The sequence below is a fragment of the Danio rerio genome, chromosome 8 (assembly GCF_052040795.2).
Source record: "Danio rerio strain M-AB ecotype USA chromosome 8, GRCz13ab, whole genome shotgun sequence".
In the NCBI taxonomy this organism is placed as follows: domain Eukaryota; kingdom Metazoa; phylum Chordata; class Actinopteri; order Cypriniformes; family Danionidae; genus Danio; species Danio rerio.
In genome coordinates this window covers 54,718,881-54,745,136 of record NC_141028.1, presented here as the reverse complement: position 1 = coordinate 54,745,136, position 26,256 = coordinate 54,718,881, and the positions used below count along the sequence as shown (strand labels likewise).

The following is a 26,256-nucleotide window of genomic DNA, read 5'->3' as shown; positions in this document are numbered from 1 at the left end:
CTCTAAAAGTGTTATGTCAATCTAATAATGCAAAAAACGTCTCTTTTAATAAAGAATAAAGTGTAAATAAATCCAAGTGAACTCTTCACTGTAGTAGTTAACATCCCAGCATGTCTGTTATACAGAAATTAGCCTCACAAAGAGATCTGTCAAAGCAAATTAGGCCTTGCCAAGAGTATAAACTAACCTCTTAAATTCTGGTAATACAATTAAGCAAAACTGAAGGCATTTCCTCATTTGTGACACTTTTATTACAGAGCATCTCTTAAGCCTCACTTGGAGCGACTCGGAGCAGCAAGGCGACAAATGACTGTTCATTTCAACGAATGGAGAGCAAGCAACTTCCGACTACCTCCGTCTACACGAGCATCAGCGACTGTTGGTGACCAGGTGGTCGTGTCGAGCAATGCAACAAAGTTGAGAATCCTTCAACTTTATGCAAATGAAGAGCGACTTTCTTGAGCGACAGCCAATAGGTGCACCAGCTCACGTGATCCTCCCTCAGCTCGCTCAGAGGCCGGTTGTATTCTCTGTACTATTAACCTACACAGACCTGTTTGCAGCAGATCGCCACCCAGTTTCACAGGCAGCTACAAAGTCATTGCTAGTTTGAACGAGGCATTAGTTTGCAGAAGCAATCAAAAGTTATTTTCACACCAATGAAGTTGAAGGGCCCTATCATACACCCAAGACGTGTTTTCAGACCAGCGTAACCCTAATTTTTAAGGTTTGCACCAGTTTGTGGACTCTTGGGTGTGCTTGTCTATAAAGGAGGTGTGTTAAGGCGCATTGCTGGCGCGTTGCTATTTTAAGGAGCTGAAATAGACTACGCTATTAACCAACTGAAACCAAGTCTATAGTCCAGCGCGTTAGTTATGAGTCTTTGCGGGTCCAAATGTTCACACATTGCTTAATACAAACACGATGTACAGCAATATACAAATATCTTTACATATCAAAAAAAATTAAGGATTAAAATGAATATTTTACATTAATATAATCACCAGTACGTCCATGCCTTCTTTACCGACTTTTTTCAGTTTAATCATGACAATTTGCATAATGTTATTATTATTATCAGTATTATTTATTTTATGCATATTTATAGTTGTTTTAATAAAAGCAAGTTTAGATTTGTTCACCTGTCGGGTTTTGAAGATGCCTGCATCCCCATATGGGGTATAAGAACAGTGTATTTGAATATAACTCAGTTGTTTGACCGCACTTCGCTATTATTGTTCATTTATTCGTTTGCTGGAAATTAAAACTGAATTTAGAAATAGTTTTGAAACAAATCTTTGAGGATAAAAAAGGCAATTAAATATGTAGGCCAATGGAAGTCTTTAACATGGTGCGTACAACACCGTTTCCTTATTACACCAAAGTAAAGGAGTAAAGTAGAATAAAGGTAAAGAGAAAGTAAAGAGGCGAAATGAAGGAGACTCGTTCTTTATCCTTTCGCTGCAGATGGTCTGTTTCACTGTTTTCTCTCTAGTGAAGTGTTCAGTTTTTCTATTTACAAAGTCTGACATGTAAATAGCAAATGCGCCATGGCACGATGCAACTGAATCTTAAAGGGAATGTGATGTGAGACTCGGGTTTATTGTATGTTATGTTAAAAACACACCCATAACTCATTAAGAAAATAAGCACAACACTGTTAGACCAGTGTGCAAACCAAATTTTTCCGTCCTTAACATAGCAAAAGTAGATACGGACACACTCCTACTGCTTTTGCACCTTAAGCTTTAGACTTTGCGTCTAGATCGTTAAAAAAGAGCCCAAAGGGATAGTTCACCCCAAAAAGGAAAATGTACTTACTATTTACTCATCCATACATGGTTATTAACATTTAAGAGTTTCTTCCTTTTGTTGAACACAAACTAAGATCATGGTTTCCACTACATTCATTCTTTCATGGCGGGGAGCCACACCAAAATTCATCCCGCCACGGCTACATTACAGCTTCTTATTAATTCAAAACATTAAGTCATTGTTGTTGTTGTGGTTTTTAATAGCTGGTTATAATCGCACCAAAACGCATTAAAAGGTAAGTGATTTATAACAGCGCAAACTTTTCTGTTACCGTAGTAGGGCTGTGCATTATTTGTTTAACCCTTTAAGGTGACGTACTGACAGGTGCGTAATGCATGAGGTCAGCAAACACGACGAATCTTTCAGTTAAGATGAACACAGTTTCCATAATAATACTTTATTTATAGATAAAGGTCTGTGACCACAGGTTGAGTGCCCACTGCTGGCCTCACTAACACCACTTCCAACAGCTACCTAGTCCCATATGTTCTCCCATTCAGATACTGACCAGGCTCAGGCCTGCTTAGCTTCACTGAGTAACTGATCTTGGGCTTCAGGGTGATATGGCTGTGGTAAATATGTGTACATAATCAGCTTTTAAGCACCAAAATATGGGTTGCATACCACCAATGGTGTTTTATCTATACATAAATGACTAATTCTAATACTGAATGAGAGAGCAGCACAGTGGCTGGCATGGGTTTGGCGTGGGATTCCCCATGTTGGCGTAGATTTCCTCCGGGTGCTCAGGTTTCCCCCACAGGTCCAACGTCTTGCGGTATAGGTGAATTGGGAGAGCTAAATTGTCCTTAGTGTATGTGTGTGAATGAGAGTGTAAGGGTGTTTCCCAGTGATGGGTTGCAGCTGGAAGGGCATTCACTCCGTAAAACATGCTAAATAAGTTGGCGGTTCATTCCGCTGTGGCAACCCCTGATTAATAAAGGGACTAAGCAGAAAAGAGAATAAATTAATGAATGCTGAATGATAATGATGTTAAAGAGGTCTTGCTTCCTCAACGTTCAATTATGCAGTCATCACTATTTAATGCTGTTCGAGCTCTGCACAAACCACAAAACACTAGACCTTTATTGGTAAAGAAGCAAAGCGAATGTCGGAGGATTGTCGACACCAGCTGTTTATTTGATTTAGACTCTGAACTATGCGATAAGCTGTAGATAGCGATCTGAGAGATAACCTCACATACATGAAAGAGGCAGACGCACCCAATCAACCGACTGCTGCAATGTGAGACAGGCATTATATATTGCCAGAGCCCTGAGAACAATGCGTGATTCATTAATGCGATGACATGCTGATTCTTAAGACATCTTTGGCAGCGTCAAAAAATGAGAGTACAACGTGTTTGGATTAAAGGGATTCTGTGTGATTAACAGTCTCTGGATGTACTGTTGGCTCTAGCTGCAAATATTATGGGGCACACATCAATCACAATACCAAAACAAGACTCTAAATTAGGGCTACAACAAACGATCATTTTAATAATCGATTAATCTGCCAATTATTAATGATAATAAAATAAAAAACTAACTTATCTTAAATCAAGATACACACTAGACAGATGAAATAGCATAAGAAATTATGTCTCGTTTTCTGAAGAAAAACAAACCCCTTAAAATTAAGTGATTGTTTAAACCCAAGTGCTAATTTGGGATTTCCGCCTACCCAAATTTAAAAGCTTCCCAAATCCACATGCAGTTTGATATCATTTTAAAGAAAACCCTTTGAATTTCCATAAAACACTATTGAAAGTGTTTAAAATAACTGTATGTGTTGTCTGTGTTATAATAAACACCTAAAAAAAAAGAGGCGCTTTTTTTTATATATATATATATATACTCAAATTTGAAAGTGTACCTTTCAGGTTCTGTGTGGTCTAGGTTGCTGTAATTAATTTTGGTGGTGCCTGCACATGTCTGTAATCAAAGAAAAAAATGTCTCTACCTTAATCTATGCAAAAGTTATAGTATTCCAACTGATTAGAGGTGCTATACGTTTTCGTATGTTTTCATATTTCACTATTCTTTTGTTTGATCAAACATAATTCACTGTGTTTGGACCACGTCAGACATATAAAAGGATTACTTATGCACATCACCTCAAAAACAGAGGAGAATGGCCCTGAAGCGCACAGCATAAGGTAAGAGATGACTGCTGTCTGCGCTATCTGGGGCTGCTTAGTGATCATAAATGTATTGTTTACACTTCTGCCCCATGCAAACACCGCGATTCATTTGACAACTGTTTTATATGTGAATATAATTCAGTAAAAGGAATGCTAGAACCGTATGAGCACCGGCTAGAGCTTTCAATTGAGCCATAACTTGTACATGTATCATAAATGAATCATATGAAAAATATGAAAAAGAACCAATTTTCAATACCCAGCTCGGATATCCAAAATACTGTGTATTTAAGTGTAAATAACTTCTGTACAGTAGAATAAAAACCAAAGTGATGCATACGTGCATAAAATATAGCTTCCACACTTTCAAACGAAACCACATAAGGGGGTCTGGTGCAGTGCTAGCCCTTTAAATCTTCAAGGGAAAGTCATTGACATCACGGAGATGAGATTGTGAGGTTAAAACAAGCTAAATTATTTGCCAATGGGGTAAGAAATACAATCTTAATGAGACATAATCCCTTTACACACTGCATTGAAGCTCATTTGCAAAAACCTATAATAGGGGCTCTTTGAGGAACGTAAATCAACCACAAATACCAAAAATAGACTCTAAACAACTACAAAATATGCTTGGATCTTGAAAGTGATCAGTTGCACAAAAAATCATAAAAGCAACAGCAAAGAAAACACCAACTCTGCGATATTACAGGATTGTACATTTACTAACTAACTGAACGACCGAACGAATGAATGAACGAACAAATTACTTAAATTATTGCACTTTGTTTAAACAATCCAGACATTCCTATGACGGCTGAGAAAGCTCAAACATGCTGCAAATGAAGAAAAGACATGCAAAAAAAACACTAATACTGAGAAAACATCATTCAATAGACAAATTACACACACACGAATTCGCACAATACATGCAAATACAGAAACAGGCTGCAAAAAGTATAGACCACAACAAAAACGTGTATTATCTGGATGTACAGTTGACTTCAGATGCAAATAATACAGAACGCAAAAACCACAAATTGAATCTAAACAACTCCGCAATATGCTTTGGTCTGGAAAGTGATCATTCATAACAAAAATTCATAACATCAAGAGCAAAGAAAACACCAAGTCTGTGATAGTACAGGAATCTACATTTAGGCCCAATCCCAACTCTATTTTTGTACCCCTACCCCTTGGCCCTTAAAACCGAGTGTGAAGGGGAAGGGCTTCAAAATTTACCCCTAAGAAATGAGACAGCACTACAGCGCCTGCAAACATCAACATATGTCATCGAGATCTCTTGCTTTATATGAGATCAGACGATCGCGACTGCTGTAGTGATTCCAGTTGCGTCATTTTTTGGTATTTATCTTCAGAAAAACACTGAAGGCATATATAATGTTATCATAATGATCTAATGTGGTAATAAGATCGTAACTATACTGTGCATTTAACACTGTGGCCATATTCATTAATGTAAACACACAAAAAACAACATTAACATCATAGCAGACACTGTAAAAAGCCCATTCCCAGCCATAAGACTTTTCCAACAGGGTATTGGAGTGTCATCGAGTGTCAGAATGTTGTGGGACTGCTATACAGGAGTTATTATTATGAATTATAGAAAGCAAAATGTAGAGGTTTTTATTTTAGCATTATTTTAAAAAGCATGACAACATGAACGTGGTTATGAATGTATTAAAACGTGTTTGTTTGTTGTAAAAATTGGTAATAATGACAAGAATACTAATTTGTGGATCTCCTTACTTCCGGATGCAGCTATCCTGCCGTTGTGGCTGGTGTATTCTTGGAAAATTTTTTACCTCTTGGTTTCGAGTGTGGTCCTCGTTCGAAGAGCTATTTACTCCTTCTCCTTAGCCATATGCCTTCAAGCTAAAGAGAATTGAGACACCCCTACCCCTTCACAGGAACGTGCACAACAAGGGGTAGGAGTAAGGGTAAGGGCTAAGGGGTAGAATTGGGATTGGGCCTAACTAACTAACTAACTAACTAACTAACTAACTAACTAACTAACTGAATGAATGAATTAATTAATTAATTAATTAATTGTTGTAAAAAAATAAATGAGTGAAAAGAAGAGAGAACCCAGTCCAGGAGACTCGAAACAAGCAGAATTCCTTTATTGAGACGTGTTGGTTAATCTGCAGTCATACAGCGTCTTTAAGATGTCCATGTGTTTGCAAGAGCCTACTAGAGGTCTGCAGTCTGCAAGTTCTTTCACGAGTCTCACACAAGTCTCACACAAGTCTGATTTAAGACAAAGATTTCATGTCTATATTGTGTTCTTATGAGGAGGGGATTTGGCTAAACAAAGCATGCAAATTAAGAGTTGTGGTCGGCAGGGTAAACTGCTCTTTCAGGCCTTGATCTCATCATGTTCTGGAGACAGAAACCGACTGACCAGTTGATTGAAAAGAGAAAACAATAGACACCCCATGCTGTGAAACTGATAATTGCATCACTTTGGCTTAGCCTGTAGTCAGCAAGGCAAAGGTTAAATCAGTGGTTCTCAAAGTGGGGGTCGGGACCCCCCGAGGGGGCGCGGGACAATGAAGGGGGGGGTCGCCTGGTGATTTCCAAAAATCTATTTATTTTTATTAAACCATAATAATTACCATTTTAATCCATGACCTACTAAAAAAGTAGTCGTTTACAGTTACTATATACACTACTGTATATAGTTACTAAAGTAGCTTATAGTTACTAGTTCTATTGGATTGCGACCCCTCAGGTAATTACATTATATTAAAGACTCAGCAATAGCGTCAGATGCAGCAGATTGATTTTATAATACCAGTTTAAACTTTCTGGCACATTTACAGCACTGACATACATTAAAAAAATATAACGAAGAATAGACTTGGGTTTATTGGTGTGTGTGCGCCCCATTGCATGCAAGGTTTCTGTATTTATAACCACCTCAGAGGATATTAGGGGTTGCAAGTTACTGGCATTGTTATTTTGGGGGTCGCGAGCTGAAAAGTTTGGGAACCCCTGGGTTAAATGACCCTCCTAGCTGGCATGTCAATGAAATAATATAATTAAAAACCAGAGAATATAACTTTTTAGTTATACGTAGATTATTGTTCATTTGAAATTAGATGATATAAATTTATATTTCCACAGAATGAATGAATGAATGATTTTTTTAAACAATCCAGACATGCCTACGGTGGCTGAAAAAGCTCAAACGTGCTGCAAGTTAAGAAAACACATGCAAAAAAACACTTATACTGAGAAAACATCTTCATCCATTTGACAAATTACGCAGAGACAAATTTGCACAATACGTGCAAATACAGAAACATTTTTACAGAAACAGAAATGTGTAGGGACTCCCCAAAAAAAGTGACATAAAGTTGGATTTAAAAGATAAAACCAACTTTACTGACTCAGCCGAGCACACAGTCACTCTTCATCTTGAGCATTTGAATGTACAGTTATAAACAAGCCAATAGAGCTCCATCTGCTGTTCAATGCTAGGCTCAGAATCAATTCAAGCGAGAATATCGCAGCATTTTAAACAATTAGAATCAATGCAGAATTGACCTCTCCAATATTTTTTGCCACACCTCTAGCTAGAAAAGGTTTTCTGTTATACATTAGTGTAAATGTACCGTTAGATGCTAAATAAACAAAGGGAAAAAAAAGTGTGATTTCTTAGTTATTATTTAGTTGATGCATGCTAATGTCCACCATAAACCTGTTTATGTATAAACCGCTGTATAAAAAATGTACAAAATATTTTTTAAATCCTGTTTCACGTTATACTGACAAACGTTCTTCTATATTTTATGATAAACCTGTATTTGAACTGTAATATACAGAATAAAAAGCGTATGTGACTCACCCACACTGATGTAGTTGGCTGCCAAGAAATGATTGCAGTGTAAGAGTGTGCTGCTGCGGGATGAATCCGTGTCAGTAGTGAAGCCCATGGATCTCGTGGACAAATTGGGAGAATCCGTACTCATGCTGCCGGAGAACAGCGAGGTGTTCAAGGATGCTGTATCCATATTGCTTAGTTTGCCTTATTTTGAAGGAATTTCACATGTAGAGGTGATAAACAATCCCAGGAACAGTCATGTATGACTCAGAATCTGCAAAAAAAAAGCTGTCTGTTGTCTCTAAATGATCCGTGTTTTCCTAAGAGAAGTAGAGCAGATGTTTACTCTGTGGTGGGACGTCTGGTTTAGGTATGGAGGTGTGGAACAACGGTCTGACGGAGCAGAACAGTCAGTAATTGACCTGCAGACAGGACGGGGTCAGTGTATCAATGGCCCGGAGCAAAAACACACACCTGGACGGATGCACACCTGTTAACACAAGATGCAAGACTTTACATACTGCACTTTCATAAACATCAACTTCTAATATCCCAGCAGGCACAGGACGTCAACGTGATGTCAGATTGACATTGTAACTCAATTGAATTTTATTAGGAAATAACAATGGGTTGATGTCAGAACCCAACGTCAGGTTCACATCAATGTCCAAGTAAAATCAACCAATTATCAATGTCTAATGATGTTACAGCTTGACGTTGTGGGAACGTTACCACTATGACGTCTATCAGATGTTAGATTTGGGTTGCCATACCTGTCAGTATTTGACATCAATATGACGTTGGATAAGATGTTGGCTCGACTTTGGATTTTGGTCACTTTCCAACACAACCTGGAATTAACCAAATACAACCCAGGCGCATTCTTAAAACGCAGTCTCGTCGAAGTTTCTGGAGATCGTGAAATAGGTATCAGGAGGTATGTATTTTTGCAGTTTTTGTTCTTGGGAATCCGCTAGAGGCCACTATGTACGATTTTTTTGTATCTCAAATGTCTCTCGCGAGTGCTGTTTGCGATTGCGCTGTTCCCATGTAAACGCACCAGAGACCGCTGACGACCGACTGAATGCCTGAATGATTGACTGGGCGACCGGCCAATCGACTGACCCACCCTCCTTCTTCCCTAAACCCAACCAATTTTACAGATTGACGCGCCCACCCACTTACTTCCCTGAACCCAACCGACAGTTTACAAAAGTCGTCCAGAAAAAAGAAAACCCTTCGTCTGTTTTTTACCATGTTTTTGGATTTTACCACATTCTCACCCCGTTGTTCACTCGTTCATTTTATTTTTTTTTTGGAATCTGTTTTTGTCTTCCATGATTTCTGGAAGCGCTCTTCCCACAACTCGAGCCCAGTCATCGTGGTCAACTCCTCTCAGCGTCTCAAGTCTGCCGAAGTACACAACAAGCTAACTGGACAAACTGGTTGTGGTGGGAAAGCCCTCCACACGAAGGTAAGAAGTCAGCTGGTAAGCGCCAACAGGAAAGGCGTCATACCGCCACATAGTGGGGTCAATAGTGGGGTCATACCGCCACCCTGGGGTCAATAACATTTGACACTATATGAATTTCAAGTCACATTTGTGATAATGAGTTAGGTGTTTTAAGGAAGCTGTGAAAAATGTAAAAGCTATATCTATTGTAAGTTATTAAGAATCTGTAGTTGGCATCTTCCATTTCTTTTTCTTCTTTTTCAATTAGCCTATCTTTCAATCTTTGGAACTAGAGGTCTGCATTTTTCTGCGGCGCGGGAATATATTTCTGAATAAAGCGCAGGAGCGGTCGGTAACTGGTTTAATTTTGGATGGGAGCGAGCAGTCTAACAGTATCGCTCCCGACTCCTGAGCGAGCGAGCATGCGTATGTACAGTACGTGTGTGAATAAGACAGCGTGTGTGCTCGCGATTAAGAGGTGTGTGTGTGAGCACGAATGAGAGAGAGCTTTGTGCTGTGTGTGTGTGTGTGTTAGGCTGTCTGGACTCTGTATTGACCTTATTCTAAAATGCAGAAGTGCGCCTGTTTTCGCGATTGTTTTAGAACTTCCGATTAAGTCGCCTATGGGTGAAATGACTATATAGGAATAATAAACGGCAGAAAATGGTCAAACTACTTGCTCTACATACAAATGTTTGCACAGTACAGACCAAATAGAATAATAAAATAATAAAATATCAAATTGCAACATCAAGCAGCGTAACGAGCAGTTTATAACGTCAAAATATGAATGGAAGTGAACGAGACCTGAAGTCTCCAGCCAAAAAGATTCAAAAACAGAAAAGATTCGTCGGCGGAGAATAAGGTGAATAGCTGGGTGGTTTTAGGTTTTGTTCTCCCCCCGCTTGTTAGCGGGAACGGGTGCGGCGGGTAGAAAATGTGGCGGGTCGGGCAGCGGGACAGCAAATGCTGAATATAACCGGGAGCGGTCGGGTTCGAGCTAAAACCTGGCGGGAGCAGGATTCAAAATTTAGTCCCGTGCAGATCTCTATTTGGAACTACTGTTTTTCTGTAATTCTTATTTACTAATTCTAAATTAAAAAAAAGAATAATAAAGAAAGCAGTAATAAAAACATCACATCATCTCTGATATATATATATATATATATATATATATATATATATATATATATATATATATATATATATATATATATATATATATTTTTTTTTTTTTTTTTTTTTTTTTTATATATATATATATATAATTTTATGGACATTTTTGTGATTTTAATGTCCAAAAAATGTCCCAGTACTCATAAAGAACATGTCACCTTGGTGATATACCCGTTAAAATACAACAAAAACATTGTGATACATGATAAATAAAAAAAAAAGAACATCTTATCTTGGTATCACACCCAGAATAATACAGTATTACCATAGTACTATGTCACTGAAACACACACAGTAAGGTGTATGATATAAACACAAGAATGAATGGAAACTTTCATATTACTGTAGAGATTCAAAACAAATTATGTAACCACTCAAGTAGCATCTCATATTTGTGCATGGCTGCATCCCAATCAGAGCTGATCTCTTTCTGAATTCCACGCTTCAGCCTGTCAGGAATGGGAGTTGTGTTAAAGACATGTCAACCGCCTGCTAACCTGAACAATGGCTTTAATGTTAGCTTTGAGTGCTTGTTGTGTTTGGCGTGACATGTTGATACCCGAGGATGCAGGACTGGACGTGTCAGGAGTGTTACACCTGGCCTCAGGTAACAGAGCGGCCAATGACAGGGGCGAAAACCAGAAATACCCTCCCTCTAAGACATGACCCTTGGCCTCAGGTAAAACAAATCTGTCTGACTTAAAAGAACACCACTTTTTTGCAGGCTAATTTAAGTCCCCCAGAGTTAAACAGTTGAGTTTGACCATTTTTTAATCTATTAGCTTAGCTTAGCATAGATCATTGATTTGGATTAAACCATTAGCATCTCACTCAGAAAGTGTTTCTATTTAAAGCATGACTGTTCTGTTGTTACATTGTGGTGCTATGATCAACAAGAAATTAAAAGTTGCTATTTTCTAGGTCGATATGGCTAGGAACTATACTCTCATTCTGGCGTAATAATCAAGGAAAATCCCTGTCTCACCAGTGTAATGATTTTACATGGATTTTAACTGGTGGCGCAAGTCTTGGGCTTGTTGCTAGGGACTATTTTCAGAGGAGGGAAGCTTTACAAAGTTACATTTTTGAATCTTTGGTTATTTTTGAGCGAGATGCTAATGGTCTAATATGATTCAATCATCTATGCTAAGCTAATTTGACAAATTACACACACACACAACATACGCACACTACATGCAAATATAGAAACAGGCTGAAAAATGTATATATCACAACAGAAATGTATAGGGGAACCCAAAAACATGAAATAAAGTCGAATTTAAAACACAAAACCAACTTTAAAGTCTCAGCCAAGCTCAAAATCAAATTTCTTCTACATCTCTAGTAATTTGTAAGATGCTAATGTTCTAATATGATTCAATTATCTATGCTAAGCTAATTTGACAAATTATACGCACACAAATTCGCACAGTACATGCAAAAACAGGCTGCAAATACTGTAGACCACAGCAAAAATCTATAGAGGAACCCCAAAAAAGTGATATAAGGTTAGTTATAAACATTAAACCAACTTTAATGACTCAGCCGAGCACAAAAATAACTCTTTTGCTTGATCTCTAATCGTTTTTAGGTAAGATGCGAATGGTCTGATATGATTTAATTATCCACGATAAGCTAATTTGACAAACTACTCACACACAAATGTGCACAATACATGCAAATATAGAAAAAGGCAGCAAATAGTATATATTACCACAAAAATGTAGGGGTGCCTCCAAAAAAGGGATATAAGGTTAGTTTAAAAACATACAACCAGCTTTAATGATTTAGCCAAGCACAAAATTGCTCTTCTCCCTGCTGAAAAATCCAGCTTAAACCAGCCTAGGCTGGTTGGCCGGTTTTAGCTGGTCAACCAGGTTGGTTTTAGAGGGGTTTTGGCCATTTCAGCCTGGTCTTAGCTGGTCAGGCTGAAAAATGACCAGCTAAATCCAGCTAAAACCAACTTGACCAGCCTGGTTTAAGGTGGACATAGGTGGTTTTGGCTGGGCTCCCAGCCTGGCTAGGCTGGTCAAGCTGGTTCTAGCTGGTCATCTCCCAGCCTGACCAGCTAATACCAGGCTGGAAATGGCTGGAAACAAACCTGGAAATGGCCAAAACCCCTCTAGAACCAGCCTGGTCGACCAGCTAAAACCAGCCAACCAGCCTAGGCTGGTTTAAGCAGTTTTTTTTCAGGAGGGCTGCTTGATCTTAAGTCATTTTTAGGTAAGATGCTAATGGTCTACTATGATTCAGTCATCTATGCAAAGCTAAACTGACAAATTTTACACACATAAATGTGCACAATACATGCAAATACAGAAACAGGCTGCAAATAGTATAGACTACAAAAAAACGTCTATAGGGGAACCCCAAAATAGTGATGTAAGGTTAGTTATTAACATATAATGACTCAGCCGAGCACTAAATTGCTCTACTGCTTGATTTCTAGTCATTTTTGAGCGAGATGCTAATGGTCTAATATGATTCATTTATCTATGCTAAGCTAATTTGACAACTTACACATACACAAATGCGCAAAATACATGCAATTACAGAAACAGGCTGCAAATAATATAGACCACAACAAAAACCTACACGGAACAAAATTATTCAAAGATGATTCCTTGGATTTACTACATTTTTTACGTTCAGTGGTTGTAAACAATTTATCTGAGCTGAATTTAAACAAACAAATTAAGTTGAACATTATTCATTTAAATTTGTTTGTTTAAATTCAACACAAATAAATTGTTTGCAACAGCTCTGCATGCAACACTTTTTTCAGTGTATAGGGGAACCCCCAAAAGTGATATAAGGTTAGTTTTAAAATATAAAACCAGCTTTAATGCCGAGCACAACGTCGCTCTTCTTCTTGATCTCTAGTCATTTTTGAGGGAAATGCTAATGGTCTAATATGATTCAATTATTTATGCTAAGCTAATTTGACAAATTACACACACACACACACACACGCACACACACACAAATGTGCACAATACATGCCCATACAGAAACTAAAAGGCTAAAAATTAATATGTCAAAACAAAAATCTATAGGGGAACCCAAAAAAAGTGACAAAGTCGGTTTTACAACATAAAGCCAACTTTAAAGACTCAGCCAAGATCAAAATCAATATTTTAATCTCTAGTCATTTTTAAATAGCCAAATGTATAATATAATTCAAATAACTATGCTCAGCTAATTTGACAAATTGCAAACACACAAATACGCACAGTACATGCAAATACAAAAACAGGCTGAAAATTGTATATACCACAACAAAAATGCATGGGGGAACCCAATAAAGTAACATAACGCAGGTTTTAAAACATAAAACCAGCTTTAATGACTTAGCCGAACACAAAATCCTTCTTCTTCTTGATCTCTAGTCATCTTAAAGATGCTAATGGTCTAATATGATTCAATTATCTATGCTAAGCTAATTTAACAAATTATACACAGCACACACAAATGTGCACAATACATGCAATACATAAACAATATAATATAGGCCACAGCAAAAAATCTATAGGGGAACCCCAAAATAGTTATATAAGGTTAGCTATAAAACATAAAACCAGCTTTAATGACTCAGCCGAGCGCAAAAATAACTCCTCTGCTTGATCTCTTCTAGTCATTTCTGAGTGAGATGCTAATGGTCTAATATGGTTCAATTATAAGCTAATTTGACAAATTATACACACACAAATGGAAATATAGAAACAGGCTGCAAATAGTATATACCTTAACAAAAATGTGTAGGGCACTAAAAATAAAGTCATTTGTACGAGGTGCTAATTTTCTAATTTGATTCAATGATCTATGCTAAGCTAAGTTAAAAGCATTCAGCTGAATGGATAAAAAAACTGTTTAACTGTAATGTAGTTAATTTAAACCTATTTTTCAATAAAAGAGGAGTGCTCCTGTAAGATGTGCTATATTCCTCAGTATTTACAAACAGTGGATGACAAAAACACTTCATTTTCTGGCTTGATGTTTGCATAGATGTGGAATAAATGGAATTATTCGACTAAAACATAATCATTAGATTGCATGTACTGCTTTGTCATCTTTTAATTATAATTATTATTCAATTTTTTTAATGGAAAGCAGCTACAATTATTTATAATTGCATATTTATGGCCAAACCTTAAAAAAAATACAATGCATTCATTCAACACATTAACAGTTATTTTCAATTGTTACATTATGCTATAATAGTGTGTAATCTGTTAATGAGTACAATGTTGTTTCAAGCATCCAAACAATTAAAGTGTAACTTAACATTGTTTCATGCATTAGGATGTGTATATATTTATTTTCTAAATAAAATAAAAAATTCAGTTAAATAATCAAAATAAAATAAAATCCCAGTGATGGGTTGCAACTGGAAGGGCATCCACTGCGTAAAACATATGCCGGAATATTTGGTGATTCATTCTACTGTGGTAACCCCTAATAAATAAGGGACTAAGCCGAAGGAAAATGTATGAATGAATGAAAATTAAATAAATAAATAAATAAATAAATAAATAAATAAATAAATAAATAAATAAATAAAAGATATACAATATTTTTGTTTACTTTGCCAGAACCATTTAAATAATTAGGATTAACCCTTTTATAATTTGATATATAATATATTGTATTCTATTTATAATTATAATTTACATTATTATATAAATATAATTATATATAATTATAAATATAAGTTTATATTAATATTTATTATATAAATTAAATATAAATAAAATAAATGAATAAAATGTAGTATGATCTATATATTAATATTTATTTAAATATAATATATATGTAATTTGTAATGTTTACATTTATTAATATTTTATATTAAATATTTATTTATTTATTTATTCATTTTAATATATATTAATATTTACCTGTCAGACAGGTACAGCTGGTTATTCTTAATAGTGATTTTTTTTTCAAAACTATTTTACTTTCATTTTAAAGCGGACACTTTAATTTGTCTGATATATCTATTTATTAAAAAATAAAAAAGTGAAAAAATTTAATAATAACAATAATAATTAAATTTAAATTAACAAACAATTGGATTTTATGTAAACACCAAATGAGACAAATCATTTTTGTAAACAAGTGCAAAACATATTAAGACATAAAGAATTACAAAAGCATTATATTGCTTTAAAAACATCTTTAATAAGATATAAATTATATAGGTGGTTCATTCCACTGTGACGATGAAGGAAAATGAATGTATAAATGAATGAATTATTAAATAAAAAGACAGTAATTGATGTCATTCATGCATTCATTTATTTTCCTTCGGCTTAGTCCCTTTATCCATCAGAGGTTGCCACAGCGGAATGAACTGCCAACTCCACCTGCAACCCAGTACTGGGAAACACCCATACACTCTCACATGCACACACTCATACACTAGAGCCAATTTTAGTTAATTCAATTCACCTACAGCACATGTGTTTGGAATGGGGGGGATACCTGTAGGAAACCCTCGCCAACACAGGGAGAACATGCAAACTCCACACAGAAATTTAATAAAAACTGTCACAGTGCATCATTAGTAAACAGTAATAAACATCTTTACAATAATTAGAATTGTGGTGTAAAAATGTGCTTTATAATCATTAAATTACCGTCAATATAAATATACTTCACTTTCTCTTTACGTTTAAATAAAATCTGCTCGTGGGATTTACTCGTCTATTCAATATTAATGCAACATCAAAGGACTCTGAAGCTCAATGACTGAAATAGGTCAGAGATTTGAGAATGAATCCAAAGCTCTGTTGTTTACAGACTCTCTCAGGTTCAAAGCAGAGCCAGATACAATTGGACCAGGGTTTTATAGGAAGTATAAGGAAGATGCATTGCCTCACAAAACGTCTAATCGGGCCCTCGTCACCTCTTTAAATCTGCTACTGAAAGCCACACAAAAGCCATTGTGCTCACAGCACTGACAGGAAACGCAGCGTGTATGCAAATGTCTGTGCTTAATTTCCTTCCCTTCAACATAATAAGTAAAACAAACACAAGTGTCTCTATCGATCGCGCATGCAGATTATTTACCTTCAGATCCCATATACATTTGAAACCAGAAGTTTACATACACTCTAATAAAAGGAACGTAACCATTTTTTTTAAATGACTGATGGTAAATCATACTAAACGTTTACTATTTTAGGTCCGTTAGGATTACCAAAATGATTTACATTTGCTAATTGGCAAAATAATGAGAGATTTTTTTTTTTTGACAATATTTTTTATTAATTTCCATACATTTTACATACATTTTACATTAATTTCCATACAGTTTACATACATTTCCTTGGTATTTTTAGCTTTGCATTTTAACTGAATAAGTTTGGCCAAACGTTTTGGGTATCTTTTCACAAGCTTCTCACATTAGTTTGAAGGAATTTTGGCTCATTCCTTCTGACGGAATTGGTGTAACTGAGTCAGATTTGTAGGCTGTCTTGCTCGCACAAGCTTTTTCAACTCTGCCCACAAATTTTCTCTAGGATTGAGCTCAGGGCTTTGTGATGGCCACTCCAAAACATTCACTCTGTTGTCCTAAAAGCACATTGTAAATAATTTGGCAGTATGCTTAGGGTCATGGTCTGTTTGGAAGACCCATTTGTGGCCAAGTTTTATTTTCCTGACCGATGTCTTGAGATTTTGCTTCAGTATTTCTACATAATGTTCTTTCTTCATGATGCCATCTATGCTGTGAAGTGGACCAGTCCCTCCTGCAGCAAAACAGCCTCACAACATGATGCTGCCACCTCCATACTTCACAGTTGGGATGGTGTTCCTAGGCTTGTAAGCTTTCCCCTTTGTCCTTCAAATGTAACACTGGTCATTATGGCCAAACAGTTCAATCTTATTTCCATCAGACACAGGACATGTCTCCAAAGAATATTCTTTTTCCCAGTGTAATATAGCAAATTGTAATCTTGCTTTTTTGTTGATTCTGGCTTGTTGATTTTTCCATGTTGTCACACAAGGAAGCAGTGTGTTTGAGATTTTCCTTAAATGCTATTCTACAGTTGTGCCTCCAATTAACTCAAGTGTTATCAATAAGCCAATCAGAAACTTCCAAAACTTTGAAATCATCATCTGATTTTTTCAGAGGCTTAATAATTTTATTGTATGTAAACTTGACTTTCAAGAAAAGTTTACAAAAACAATTTCTCAACAAATCTGTCATTATTCTGCTATTAAGCATAACAGAAACACATTTGATAATCCTAACTTACCTAAAAGAGAAAAAGTTTAGTCACATTTACATCTGATTTGTTTTAAATGGTTATGTACCTTTTATACAGTGTATGTAAACTTCTGGTTTCAACTGTATATAGACCTGTAAGATATATATATATATATATATATATATATATATATATATATATATATATATATATATATATATATATATATATATATATATATGCACACAGTGGGCAAAATAAGCATTGAACACGTCATGTGTTTCCTGTGAATAATATTTCTAAAGGAGCAGTTGACATGGAGTTGGACCAGATTTTGGTGAAAGCCCAAACAGCACAACCATAAAAACAAGACAACAAGAAAATCAGAAAAATCCGTAATGTGTAATAACAATAAAATGACACGAGAAGAAAGTACAGAACTACTGAAATGTATATAATACTTTATATATCCACATTTACATAAGTAAAATGAAGCCTCATGCATTGCTCAGGTGTGAGTTTTTCACAGTGTAAACATCTTGCTGGTTCTGTGGGTCTCATCTATCCAAACTTTATTTTGTATTTTCTATTGGATTCAGGTCAGGTGATTGGCTAGGCCATTCTACAGCTTGGTTTTCTTTTTCTGAAAATGTTTGAGAGTTTCCTTGGCTGTGTTTTGGATCATTGTCTTGCTGAAATTACTAAATATAATTGTAATAAACAGAAAAATCAGGAGAAAGATAAAAAAATATGGGCGACGTGGTGGCGCAGTGGGTAGCACAATCGCCTCACAGCAAGAAGTTTGCTGGTTCGAACAGGGTCAGTTGGCATTTCTGTGTGAAGTGTGCATGTTCTCCCTGGGTTCGAGTGGGTTTCCTCCGGGTGCTCTGGTTTCGAGTTTTGGACTGGGGGAATTTGTGTTTCCCAAAACTTGTAGTTACTCTGTATAGCAGATCCATCGTTTGAACCATGTTAGTTATAACATAAAACGCCCATAATATTGCTCTAAACGGAGTGGAGTAACAACTTCTTTAGAGAAGAACCCCATTATTTCTTTGTGTAAATTGTATTGTTTTACACGCATTAAAAAAAATTACAATATTAGTTTTGCTAAAAACATGCACTCGTTTTCCATATTAATTGAAATATATGTAAATGGCACATATAGAGCCTGTGTTTCCTTTACAAATATTATTGAGAATATTCCATATTCTATTCCAAAACGTAAAATCACTTACAAAAGCTAACAAGTATTCTAATATCATATATAAATCACATGAATAAATAAATAATGAGGCGATTTATTAAGAAATTAAATATATTATTTATTAGGAAATTAAAAAAACCTACTTAAAAATAAATAATAATATTAATGACCATGATGATTATGATGATGATGATGATGATTATTATTATTATTATTATTATTATTATTATTATTATGTAGGATATTGTTTATTTATTTTTTATTTTTTGAAAAGTCTACTTTTACAATTTGACACATTCAAACCACTGCAGAAATGTTCTAACCAACAGGCCCATGTCATATACAGTGCAGATACTTAATAAATAACCTACTATAAATTTAAGTATTATTGTATGCTGTTTTTTTTTTTGTTTTCATAAGATTTTTTTGGAGACATAAATTACGCTTTTAAATAATAGGTTTACTAAATCTTAAATTAAATAATAGGTTTACTAAATCTTTTTACGTTAAGTGGTTGTAAACAATTTATTTGAGCTGAATTTAAACAATCAAATTGAGTTGAGCATTACTAAATGTAATTTGTTTGTTTAAACTCAACACATACAAACTGTTTGCAACACTTTTGCAGACATAATTTTTCAGTGTACTTTGAAAGCAATTTATACCTAAGAGAGATGACTTTTTTTTACTTTTTTTCTTAAGAATTTGTTTAAATGATAGAAAGTTCTAAATAAATAGGGGATAACTGGGAATAGAACACATGTTTCTAACTACAGCTCCAGGGGTGTAGTTGCAGGCGTACAAGTTTGCGACACAGTTTGCGAATGTTCGTTGGAACGACGGATTTGGGAAATATCAAGTCAACAAACTATGTTTGTAATGACACAACTTGTGACCTTAGTTGACTAACGATGGTTTTCAGAAACACACCCCTGTATGGCTGTAAACTTGTACTGTATGCGGCATTCGGCAGGGCACGCTGCAAAATGCCTGTGCAGCTTTATGCATAGTGCGTAAATATTATTGAACACTTATCAAACTGTCATTATCGTTTTATTGAAAAATATATATTGTGATAATTATCGTTATCGAATTATCGCCCAGACCCATTGCAAAATAAGTGAAAAAAAATTATGGCAACAACAAAAGAAATCAGTAGAAATTACTTATTAAAACCATTGTGTGTAAAAATGTGCTCTTCTCCACATTAAACAACATTTACAGCAAATATTTTTAAAAGAAAAGAAGAAAAAAAATCACACGTAACCTCTATAAAGCAACCTCTATGTTTTCTTGGGCAATAACAAAGCCACACGGCTGATCTGGACGTCCCCCGAGAAAAACTCTGCACAATACACTCGACACACACACCGTAACATGAGACCCGGCCAATCTGGCTCAACCAAACACACATACACAAACCAAACACACACTGTCACAGCTCAAACAACATTCCAGCATCTCAAAAAACCAAACGTTTACTGTTTTACTACACGTTTCCAATTGTATCTCTATCTTTTCCCGTCATCCGTGTGGAAAAATAGATCAGGGATGTTACACTTCAAACAGCAGATGTGTGTTGACAAGCTAATAGCATAGCAGCTGGCAGACTGGAGAGCGTGGATCACGACTACACAGAGAGAATGACACAATAGACCATTTATTTCAGTTTCAACCAACCGTATAGCATTGCAACTCACAGGACGTCCTACATGGCGCAGTGTTTGGGTTGAGATTTCCAAAAGAAGCGGGAGCGTATCTGTGCCACACACACACCGACAAAACAAAAGTGACTCAAGAATTATAGCCACGGCACATAAACATCTGAAATGACACAGATAGTAGGGTGTTCCCTGCCTAAGTACACCGGTTACGTTTTAATTTATGGTTGCCTGATTCATGTTTAGCCTGAGGCGCAGGTCAAGTTCAACAGGCGCAGATTAAATCAGGTTTCTCAAATAAGCATGCAGAGGAGATAATTTGTTTATTTAATCTCAGAAACCTGTGATTTTTGTCTAGAACGATCATGGGAATTGGGCTAAGTTGTTCAAGAGATCCGCAGTGGATTTTATAACATGATAAACTAGTCACTTTAAATCAATAACATTACTATTTTTCAGTAACCCGTGTTAAATGTGTGCTGAATATGCTACTGTAATGTACTTCCACTGTACAAACACTCCCCCTTTGTTTAAATTGGCTTATATTACAAGTCATTTAGAGTTTAACAGTTGAGTTTTATCATTTTTGACCCTATTCAGCCAAAATCAGAGTCTGCAGGAGCACTTTTAGCTTAGCTTAGCATAAATTATTGAATCAGATTAGACCATTAGCATCCCATTTAAAACTATTCAAAAGAGAGTTTCAATAATAACTTCACTTATACTTAAAGCTAATAATATTTAAAGCTTGATTCTCTTGTAGTTAAATCATGTATTAAGACTGAGAGTGAATAAAAAGTTGTGTTTTTCTAGATCGAGATGGCTAGGAACTATTCTTTCGTTCCACCGTAATAAAAACTTTGACAAAATTGACTTAGAGAATTGCAATTTTCCATTTTCTGTCAGTCTTAGTACACAATATTACTACAAAAGAGTCAAGCCTTGAATATGAACGTTATCTAAACTCATTTTGGAATTGTTTCGGGCAATATGCTAATGGTCTAATCTGATTCAATGATTTATGCTAAGCTAAGCTAAAAGTGCTCTCGCCAGAATTGAATAGATTAAAAATGAGTAAAACTCAATTGTTTAAAGGGGAGTTGTAAAATAAGCATCAAAATAAAAATAGTGCGTTCCTTTAAATGTACAGTTGAAGTCAGAATTATTAGCGCCCCTATGAATCTTTTCCTTTTTAAATATTTTTCAAATGATGTTTAACAGAGCAAGGAAATTTTCACAGTACAGTATGTCTGATAATATTTTTTCTTCTGGAGAAAGTCTTATTGGTTTTATTTCGGCTAGAATAAAAGCAGTTTTTAATTTTTTTAAAAAACATTTTAAGGTCAAAATTATTAGGACAGCACTACAACACCTGCACACGTTATCATATGTCATGGCGATCTCCTGCTTCATATGAGATCAACGATGGCGACTGCTGTAGTTATTCCAGTTGCATTATTTATTTTTATTTTTTTATATTTATCTTAAGGAAATCACTGAAGGCAACAATATTAACATGACGATATAATGTGGCAATAAGATACTGAGCATTACAGTGGCCCTATTCATCATGTAAACACACAGAAACAACATTAACATTATAGCAGACACTGTAAAAAGGTCGTTCCCAGCCACTAGACTTTCCTGACAGTGTCAGAATGTTGTGGGACTGCTGTACAGAAGTCATTATGGATTATAAATAGTAAAATTTAGCAGGTTTTTTTTTAGATTTTTCTTTTAATGCACAACGGTAAAGCACGAATGGCTTTATAAATGTATATATGCTTGTTTGTCGTACATAATACGTAATAATGAACAAAAAAAAGTACTAATTTGTGCATCTGCTGAATTCCATGTGCAGCTATGCTGCTGTTATAGCTGGTTTATTCTGTGAAACTTTCTTACCCCTTGGTTTTGAGTGTGAGAAAAATCTCAGTTTGAAGGGGTATCTAGCCCTTCCCCTTAACTAAGTTAACTAGACAGGTTAGGGTAATTAGGCAAGGTATTGTATAATGATAGTTTGCTCTGTATACTATCGAAAAAAATGTATAGCTTAAAGAGGCTAATAATTTTGACTTTAAAATGGAGTTTAAAAATTAATAACTGCTTTTATTCTAGCCGAAATAAAACCAATAAGACTTTCTCCAGAAGAAAAAATATTATCAGACATACTGTGAAAATGTCCTTGCTCTGTTAAATATCATTTGGGAAATATAAAAAAAAAGGGGGGGAAAAATCTAAGGGAGTTTAATCATTCTGATTTTACTGTAGCTGTGTTGTTTTTTCCATTACATTTGCCCATGTGCTTATTCTGTTGTTCTTAAAAATATAAAGTATGTCACTTGCTTTAGACATTTTAGACAAACAAAATGGATAAAAAGTTAGCAATAACAAAACAAAAACTATCAAAAATAATAAATCAATCAAAAGATAAACGTGTGCATATAATCGCTCTGCTTTTGTTTAGTTTTTTGCAAGACTGATTCATACATCACATCCAATCACAGAAAGAGACAAACAGACTCTTTAAATTGTCTTTCTTCTCTCCTCATTCTTTCCACCTGAGCACCCAGGTAAGAAGTGTTGAATTTCACAATACAAACCTCTCAGAGAAAAGAGAAGAGGAAAAAAAAAGCCCAAGTGAAACTAACTTTCAAATCTTTTTCCAGTTTATCTAGACATACTTTTTTCCAGTAAACTAAAATCTCCATCACTAAACGTTAGAGAGAATAATAAAAAGCACTTTGAAAGTATTGTAAAGTCTCACATTACCTTTGTCAAATGCCTATCTTGCAAGCAGGTATAGTTCCCAGAGTGATTATGTAATATTAAGCAAAGCACGTTTTATGGCTACGATCCTCTTTTGTACCAAGATTATGCCTTTTTTTATTCCCGGCAAAGAGCTTCAGGCACACAGCTCCACACTGCAGGTAAAGGAAGTTGTCATTTGAAAGCTCTTTGTACACAGTGGGTGTTCCCTTATGGAGCAACAGTTTTTCCTGCGTCGAAATTGGACAAGTAAGGGCAGAGGAGGTTTGCACAGGTGGGCGGGAAACGGGGTGGAGTGCAGACAACAAGAGCACATGCATGGGAAACAGTATTGTCTGCTTGTCTTGAGATTGTTAAAGGAAGTTTATCTAGACAGATCTTCTTTTGATGTTTAAATCATTTTTGATGAAAAAATAAATAAATAATAATAATAATAAAAAGTTTGTTAACTTGTTATTTTACCTCATTTTAACTCATTTTTTTAGATGTTGATAGTTACAATCCTTGTGTAATTTCCAGCATGGAGACTGGATGTCTGTACCTGCCGGTACAATGAGATGTCTTTGAGTTTTCATCATTAATTTATGAGAAAGACTTGTTCAAACCAATCAGCGCGCTCTATTGTGAATGAGGTGCAAGTTCATTAATATGCATGATAGCTTCAAGGACTGTTTTTATCTGTTACAGACGGCAGAGAGATGCCACATTGTGTTCCCAAGCATAATTAAAACAAGTGGAAGAAGAAGAATTGTTCGGAGACATGGGTCGTCAGTGTTGTGTTTATAAATGTGCTGCATCAAAGGTTTCGTTTTCATTTCCCCGCGATGAGAGTGCAGCTGGTATGTGGGCCCACATTTGTGGATTACAGTGGTCTGCTAACATGCGACAAGAATATGTTTGCAAGGAATATTTTTTAGCCGAGAGCTTTTCGCATCTATAAATGTTGAAATCTGGATTTGCCACTCATCTTCTTTTAAAAGGAGATGCGGTTTCAGTACGTGTTGATTGTCCTGTCTCTACAGATTTGGTAAGTGTGTGATTAGTGTCTTTGTTTATGTTTATTTAGATGCCAAAGTTAGTTTGTATCGTCAGCAGTGCTCTTTCAGTTTTTAAAGACAGACCTTCGTCAAAATAATTTATTTACTAAGTTTACAGTAATATGACTACAATATTATGGACTGAAAGATCCGCTGTAAATGCTGATCTCCGAATGTAAACATCTAAACACTGCAATCAAACTATTACTGCCGTTTAAAATTTTCACCGCATTTTCTGATAGGATAGTCTTTACACACACAGCTGTTTGACGCTATTCTCTGCACCTACCCAGTGTTTGCATCTACCAAGAAATGCTGAGTTTTTTTCCTCCACCTGCGGTATCAAATTCCATTACAACTACACTCCCCCAGCAGTTCCTCGCATCCAATGTCTCGTTTGTCACGAGGGGCATGCATGAAATGTTCCTGGATGAAAGTGAAAGTGCCAAACTGCAGTTAAAGTCAACAAATTAGGAATAAAACACCCGAAATTAAATGAAAACCTGGAAGAAATGTGTATAGCATGTTGAAGCAATGATATTAATCAAATTATGTGCTATAACATGTAAAACAGGATCATGAAAGAAACACAACTTATGTAAACGGCTTCATCATATTATTGTCTTATTCTGATTAATGCAAAAAATTTGATTACTGATGTAAATGTAGTCACCAGAGATGTAAAGTAACGAAGTAGAACTACTTCACTACTGTACTTAAGTACTAAAAGGCTGTATCTGTATTCTGCTGTTGTTTTCTCCTACTTCTACTTTTATTTCAATACATAAACTCCCCTTTTCATGCAAACCCTTTCCTCTTTCGCCTCTCAACTCTGCCACTTAAACAAAGCTGGACTTACCCACTTTCCTGACCTTTTTAAATCTAGAAGTGTGAAAACACTTCTGAGACGGGGGGTGGGGGGGTGGGGTTCATGGCCCTTTATGTCAGCTGTTTTTATTGTGTCAGTTTTTTAATTAATATTTAATCTTTATAGTATGTAAGTAATATTGTTAATTTAAAGTTTGGAAAAATCCATACATAGAAATTCTTTTAGAAAAACATACAGTATAGTACAACGCAGCTAAAAAAAACATACCTCTTTTATTACGTCTTTTCAGACACTTCTCACAAAACACAATTAACTTAATGAAACACTCATTACCCCATGCGTACAGTTATTTACTGTGTTTTTATAATGAAAAAGTAGTGGGTATTTGGCTGTGAAGGCAACTGAAAACATAACAAAGACATTTTACTTTAAAAAAGCAGCAAACAAAGTTTTATTAATAATTATTGCATGCGGGGAGCAGGAATTACACTTATTATAAGCCACACTTACATGCTATTTTAGACCAAATATTCAAAGTAGCATGGTAAACAATATAGGGAGCGCATAACAGGTTGACATTGTTCAAAAATGAACCAATGTAAATATAAAACCAACTTCAGATCAGTAAAGCAGGCTAGGCGGAGCAGCGCTATTTACTGATGTTTTGTTGGTAAACTAAATAAAAATCGACATTATCGATGCTGCAAAAGGTCCCTTGAGAAACTGAAAATAGTCACATTAATCTTTCACCAAAAGATTTCAATGGCTGAACAACACTTCTGTGCATATAACCCATTCAGCTTTGCATCACTAAAATAGTTTTAAAAGATAACACTTCCAAAAGAAATACTTCACCATAGTGTCATCCTTCCTCCAGTGTGCAAATTAACTCCCATATTGATTCAGGTTTGTAAACTTTTGATTTAGCATTCATTTTTAGCGCTGTCAGTCGTATCCATGCTAACGCGGCGGATGTGCGTGAACAGAGGTGCACAGTTGAGTTAAGTTAGCAGTTCGCCACTTTACAATAGACTTACTGTATTTACATTGACAGCACCATTTTGTTGTATATGTATTTACAGTGCATATCTGTCAACCC

General features: G+C 35.6%; 1 protein-coding gene across 5 annotated transcripts in view; it reads right to left on the bottom strand.

Moving 5' to 3' along the window:
* The window catches only part of plch2a (phospholipase C, eta 2a), a 297,015-nt gene that overhangs the window by 260,691 nt on the left and 10,068 nt on the right, over positions 1-26,256 (bottom strand). For 3 of the 5 annotated variants that reach the window (XM_087262673.1, XM_087262664.1, XM_087262677.1), the window contains exon 3: positions 7,836-8,301. In XM_087262673.1, the coding sequence (XP_087118799.1) occupies positions 7,836-8,001 (166 nt within the window). In that variant the 5' untranslated portion in view covers positions 8,002-8,301. Of the gene's footprint in view, positions 1-7,835; positions 8,302-23,294; positions 23,492-26,256 lie in introns of those variants that run through there. The other 2 variants (XM_087262678.1, NM_001347692.1) reach the window with 2 other exon arrangements.